General features: G+C 44.6%; 1 protein-coding gene across 6 annotated transcripts in view; it reads right to left on the reverse strand.

Moving 5' to 3' along the window:
• LOC116400410 (transcription factor COE3) overlaps window positions 1-6,505 on the reverse strand; it is a 65,471-nt gene that overhangs the window by 24,452 nt on the left and 34,514 nt on the right. For all 6 annotated transcript variants that reach the window (XM_031878253.1, XM_031878229.1, XM_031878271.1 and 3 more), the window contains exon 7: window positions 1,791-1,872. In XM_031878253.1, the coding sequence (XP_031734113.1) occupies window positions 1,791-1,872 (82 nt within the window). The remainder of the gene's footprint in view (window positions 1-1,790; window positions 1,873-6,505) is intronic.

Genomic DNA, 6,505 nt, shown 5'->3' on the forward strand with positions numbered 1-6,505 from the left:
TCACTAAAATACCATTTCCGTTTACTGTCATCATAGCCCAAGCTCAGAATTATTGATCAGCTTGTCCATCTATTTGAGGATGGAAGGCCTCCCTTTTAAAATTTACTGGAGTCATTAGCAACTGAACCGTGCTCCATCCCATCACTCAACAAACATTTTACTAGGATCGGATTCCAACCCACACTCCATATTTCATAATGCTTATTTTTGTTGTTGTTTTTTGGCTACCACATCTCCAAACAGTGAGCCGCATGTGAATGGCCAAAGTGTTTTCTGAGCCGGAAACAGAGAGCCCCTCTCAGGTTTGCTTCGCCGGTAAGTGACCTCGGTGTAGCAGTGGAATTTAGGGGGGCGCTTTTTTTTTGGTTGGTTTGGGAGGGCTGTGGGTCTGTAAGGGGGAGGGGGGGAGAGAAGGGGAAGTGAAAGAGCTCCATTCTTGTGAGCAGGTTCAGAGCTGGGCCAAGCTGAGGATGATGGATTGGGCCCTCTCTGGCCTCCAGCTGGTTTTTGGGGGTAATAAGTGGAGTGGAAGGCATGCAGAATACACAACTTTGGCCAGAGAAACACCTATGGTGGAGCATCTGGAAGATCTATTTAGGGGGAAATAGCATACTAACTGTTGGACTGAAGACGAGGGATGATCATCAGCGAAAAAAATCTTGTTATTTTAAACTTAATGTTCATGTTTTAGTTTCACAAAAAAAAAAAAAAAACGTATTTCTCGCATTCCTTTTGACACACGGGAGTGAGAGGTGAAATCCCTTGGTGGCTGTCATGCATCAGTCCACATTCACCCTGAGGGAAGATTTGAGGAGGCAAGGGAGGTCTGATGGTGGTGACATCAGGAGGGGACACCCTGTCTTGTCTGTTTCATGTCTAGGTTTCCTCCTGGAGGATGCTGACTTGTGTGTCTATCACAGAACAGTGCTGTCAGTGACGGACGCCCTCCTGCAGTTTGTCGCTATCCCGATAGGACAAATCACACTAAACTCTCACTGTCTCACCTTGACCTAGTGGGCTGCTTGTGGTGAAAGTGTCTGGGTAGAATGGATGTACGGTCGGATACATGGATCAGTAAGGGGGGGGGAGGGGGGTCAATAATTTCAAGGCTCAACTACTTGACACATTGGAAACAAGAGGGTTAAAGAAGCAGTAAAAGTTCTCAGCGGTCATGTCCTTTTCGTGTAAATCGCAGCATTTTGTCAGCCCGCAATAATGATGGTTTTCAGATGGCTTAAGATGGTTTTCATTGGCTATAAAGGGGACTGCATATGTGTGAGTTTAAGTATATGCATATGTGGGTAAGAATGAGAGAGTGATGTAGAGAAAGCAAATATATGCACTTCTAGCTTGCACGGGCATCCATCCATATGTGTGTGTGTGTGTGTGTGTCTGCGCGCTTTCGCATATGTGTGTATAAGAAGGTATGCGTTTCCGCTGCCAGACAGATCCTGAGTTAACACTGTTGTTACATGTGGTTGGATCGTCCTCCCCTCTGCGCTGCGGCTCAGAAAACTGTCAAGAACACGATTGATGGCACTCTAAAATCCTATATCCTTATTTGTGTCAGATGCTATTCCCTAATAAATATTCTGTCCAGAGCACACAAGACACAAAATATCTCTCTCTCTCTCTCTCTCTCTTTCTGGATTTTGCCTTGTCAAATAATAGAATTGTTTTCATATGTGTGTCGATGTGACTTAGTGTAGTGCAGTTTGTACACCTGTGTGTCTGCTAAAAGAGAGACAGACAGGGGATGATGTGGGGAATCTGTGTGAGGCTTCAGTCACCTGGAATCTGCGCATGTCTCTTGGATTCCCTGCATTCTTCAGACAGTTCTGATTGCACTTGAGGAAGAACTTTAGGAAGAATCTGAAAGAGAGCACAAAACAAAAGCAGAGACAATTAATTACACCTTTTTAAATGACAAATGTGTGGAAGGATTATCAAAACACTCCCACATCTGATCCTGAAACAAACATGACATCGCACCATTTCGGTCTGGGAAGTCGCAGCATTTATCATTCTCTCAAACTCAAGAGCATCAGTCTCTTTGTCATCTCATCCTCTCACCTGAGTTCATGGGTCTTTCCCAACACCCATCTGCCACTAACATACAGGAAGTCACTTGATATTCCACCCACCTCTTTAATCCCAGGACACCCCCTGTGCAATTAAAGTACTCCTGTTCAATAGGGAAGCAAATGAGGCCCACCTGTGACCAGGTCTTGTTTGAAGAGCATCAGGGATAAAGGACCTAACAAGGTGGGAGCGCGCCACAAAACTTATAGTCCTGTCAGGCAATTAGGCGGACACTCCTGGGACCACCGTATGCCACGCACACACTCACAGGCACACAACGCATACACACACCCGTGCACTTGTGGGTGGGTGAGGCAATTATGCCACAAATTACAACCTGGCTAATCGTCTCTGAACAAATGTCACGTCTGAGTGAGATCTGGGCTTGGTTAGTTTGTACGCTGCCTTCCTCTCCTTCTCTCAGGTGTCGCAAAATGTATTGACGAAGCCTCATGTTGAGAGCTGTATATCCGATGTGGCCTCACAGACGTGGAATAGTTAAAGAGAGAAAAGATTAACAACGGGGCCAATAAGAAAAAAGATATCTCAGATGTAGCCTATTGTGCAAATTCTTACACAACCACACAGAATAAACAATGAAATTGACTTGTTTTTGTAAATTCTCCCCAAAGAATCACGGCTGATTGTGCTTTTGCTTTCTCTGATTCATTATAAATACAACGCCGAGATATTTATTTTTCATCACATTGCTGTATGCAATATTGTGGTTTCCATTGTAATAGTACCGTGGCTCACAGAATCGCAGCGGCTCATTGGATTACCATAGATTGCACCATAGATTGCATGGCCATTTCATTCCGCTAAATACAGTGGCTTGTGTGGCCTGTGAGGACGCTTTCACAACACTTAAGATTTCTCGTTCACCCAGTGGGATCCTGGCCAGGAACATAAATCAGAGTCTGAAATGACCCTTCTAACCCTGGCCACATTAACACATGCACTGGTCATTTAGAAGCGTTCTTCGATAGACTCCTATACCTTGTGCTCCGCCGAGGGCCCAGGAGGGAGAGGAGAGGTGAGAAAATATTTTCACTCCACATCCAAGGAGCTTTGGCTTGGACATCAATAAAAGACGTTTTAACCCATGCCAGAATGCTGATTGCCTGTCGGTGTGTGGTGAGGCCATAAAAAACCTGACTTGTCATTAGTGCATTTCGCTTGATTGTGTTCACTGTGTTTTCGGGTTGCATCTGTTGGCTGATCATCAAAATGACCATTATGTACTCTAATTCCCTGACCCTGTTTTTATTTCCCCAAAGAGTCATAATGTAGAGCAGCAGACATCTGCGGAAAGCAGACCTGAAATACGACTTTTATTTGTCTGTCGCCTCTCATACAGATTGGGTAAGGCCAGTGTGAGTGTGTGTGTGTGTGTGTGTGTGTGTGTGCGCGTGCATGCGTTCGTGCACATCTACACGGGTATGTGTGCGTGTGAGCATGTGCATGCACATGCATCATCCGTTGGTAGACAATTTATGTCAGAGCAAGAGATAGAATATATTTCCTCGGCAATGCATCGACTTCATAAAAGAAACACATTACTTTCAGAGTTTGTCTTGTCTCTTGTCTTGGATACTTTAATGCTTTAACATACTGTTTCCACCACAGCCAAACCAAAAGTTCAGAAACAATAAACACAAGAAATTGAGTGCCCACGCTATCATAAAGTGGCTCCTTTATGTTTACTGTTATGAAGGCAATTAAGCACAATTTCTCCACTAAAAAGATAAGCTTAATTTTCATAGTCCACAGCAGTGGCAGTGCTATAGCATCCATTACATTTGAGTTGGTTAAGATTCTCCATGAGCACAGTGCAAATTGGTCCTTGGTGAGAAGGAGAGCAATTAAGACAAGGCCCCACTCTCTCTCTTTTACTTCTTAAATATCTACAGAAGTTTGTGCTGGTGTTTTGGCACGCACGGAGACAAAAGGAGGTTGTTTAATTGTTTTTTAATGGGATATCAAGTCGTCGCTGCCATTAGATGTTGGCAATGGAGGGCAAAGGGGGATAGAGAGAAAGAATGAACTGCAATTAGGTTTGATTAAAGCTATCCTTCTCAATAATCAGCTGTTCTGACAGGACAGGGGGACCCTGGTGGCCGCTGAGATGGAGGAAGGTGTTGAGTGATATTAAGGCCAATGAAGGGGATATTAACATGGCTAATTAAAGCTCTTCCAAAGCCGGGAGAGGAGGCTCTCAGTGGACCGCACTGGATGAAATAATCGGCCAAGGCAGCTATCAGTTGGAGGAGGGAGAGGAAGGGAGTGCGGGAAGGGGTGGGGTGTAGTCCATCTGAGGGAAGGGGGAGTAGAGGGAGGGATAGTGGGAGGCATAAAGGAAAACTATGAAGTGTGAAGAAAGACAAAGAGGAAGACATCGACAGGCATATAGAGAAAGACTTCCAGGGCAGCCACGGAAGCTCATTTTGACATCAACCCTCTCTGTCTGCATGCCCGAAGTCTGCCAGTATAACTAAGACCTGACTTCAGCTTTTATCTCTGACAGCTAGTCATACAGGTCCACAAATCAACGTTAAAACAATCCTGCTCATGCCTTGGTCTAAGGCAATTAATACGATTCTCCTGTAGTACCTCCATGCGCGCCCGCTGCCGAAGCTACTAATCATGCCATAATGATTTCTCTCCCTCTGGTCAAAGGGGAAATAGATTGTCTCTTTAGTAATGCAGCAGGCTCGGTGCCTTCCACTCCCTGGCTTCACAGACCCGGTAATTGAGGAGAAAAAGGCAGACTTTGGCACTTTGACTGATTTGAGGGCTGCTAGACCCTCTTATCTTTACTCTGATCATTTTAGGCTGACACTCAAAGGAAGACCCATCGCCCTAATTCTAGCTCACCCTCTCCCATCATCAAACAGTGGGGAAATAGAAAAAAAAAGAAGAGAGAAGGGAAAAAAACAAACAGGCAGGGTGAGGAAGGCCTTCTCTCATTTAAATGGCCAACTTAATTGCAGGGTTGATGTCACTCATGCATAAATGTCCATCCCTTTGATTTGAGCGAAGAGGGCAAATAAGGATAATGTTGTATTATTAAGGAGGCTATTGCTCTCCTGTCAATTTAATTCATCTTTTTTTTAACTATTCATTTTCAGATTTGTATTATTTTTAATGACTTGTAAGAAATTCAAAGTTCAGTCCGAGCTATTTGAAATTCTTTTCACTCGCTGGATTCTTAAATTACACACATGAGGGATATATTTTTCTCCTCCAATAGTGCACCTTATTGTACAAAAGCGCTTCCCCTTATTTGTTTAGGCCGTTACACAATACACTGACAGATGGCCACAGTATCTGTAAGAGTCAGACAATCTGCTGACACAAGATCTCTACGCTGAGATAGTAGTACACGGGTCAATAGCGTATCGGATTTCCAAAACGCCGGGGTCTTAATGTCAAGCCTCCTGCCTTTCCTACCTACTGCTCCAGTTATTAGGCACTCCACTGAACTGCATTCAGATTCCTGTTGTGACAAGGCGGAGCAGGTAAAACGAGAAATAGAGACACTTATAGATCTTAATCTTCCCCGAGCACTTATTTATGCAACTGAGTGGTCTTGGATATATATGCCAGTTAAGTCCCTGAGAGGCCGAGTCGAGCCGCGTGGCCATTCCTGTCGTATTCTGGTTCGCCGCTGTCTTCTCTCGTCAAGCAGAGCTGTTTTTCTCGCCTTAGCTGAAGTAAACCACAGCACATTAACAATATTTGCTCTACCCCTGTACAAGCGCCGAGGGACCAGACCCACAGATCCTATCACTTCTTTATCAGGGAACAAGTGCCTCACTATCCAACCTTATTGGGTTTGGGAGATTAACCCCTTCCTCTCACGCGCTCTGCCCATCTCCTCCGAGAGCAGCGAGGCAGATGTCACTGTGATTATTATTGTTTGACATCAAATATCCCAACTACATGTCTCTGAGAATTTATTGGGTATTTCCAAGGCCTTTTTTTGATTTTATTTCTCTCTTTTTCTTTTCAGCTGCTATTGTCAGTTTATTTTGTTGTTTCATATTTCATATTTTTGTTGGTGGTGGTGTGTGTGTGTGTGTGTGTTGCGGGGGTGTCACAAATAATTTATGTACTTCCTCTGCACCCTAACATGTAGCTGTGTCCCTCCATTCATCCCTCTTTACCCTCTCCTCCACCATCCCCCTTTTCTCTCTAATGGGCAGAGTGGCATTGACATTATTTCACTTGAGGATCCCTCACTCTGTCAATCCCTCTTCATTTACTCCATGGCTACAGGACTCATTATGGTATCTCTTCCTCCTCCTCTCACTCTTACTGTTGTACTCTCACTCATTTTCCTCACCTCCTGTCTCGCTCGCTCTTGGGCTCTCTCTCTCTCTCTCTCTCTCTCTCTCTCTCTCTCTCTCTCTCTCTCTCT

The sequence above is a fragment of the Anarrhichthys ocellatus genome, unplaced genomic scaffold (assembly GCF_004355925.1).
Source record: "Anarrhichthys ocellatus isolate YVR2014 unplaced genomic scaffold, GSC_Weel_1.0 scaffold3, whole genome shotgun sequence".
Lineage (NCBI taxonomy): Eukaryota > Metazoa > Chordata > Actinopteri > Perciformes > Anarhichadidae > Anarrhichthys > Anarrhichthys ocellatus.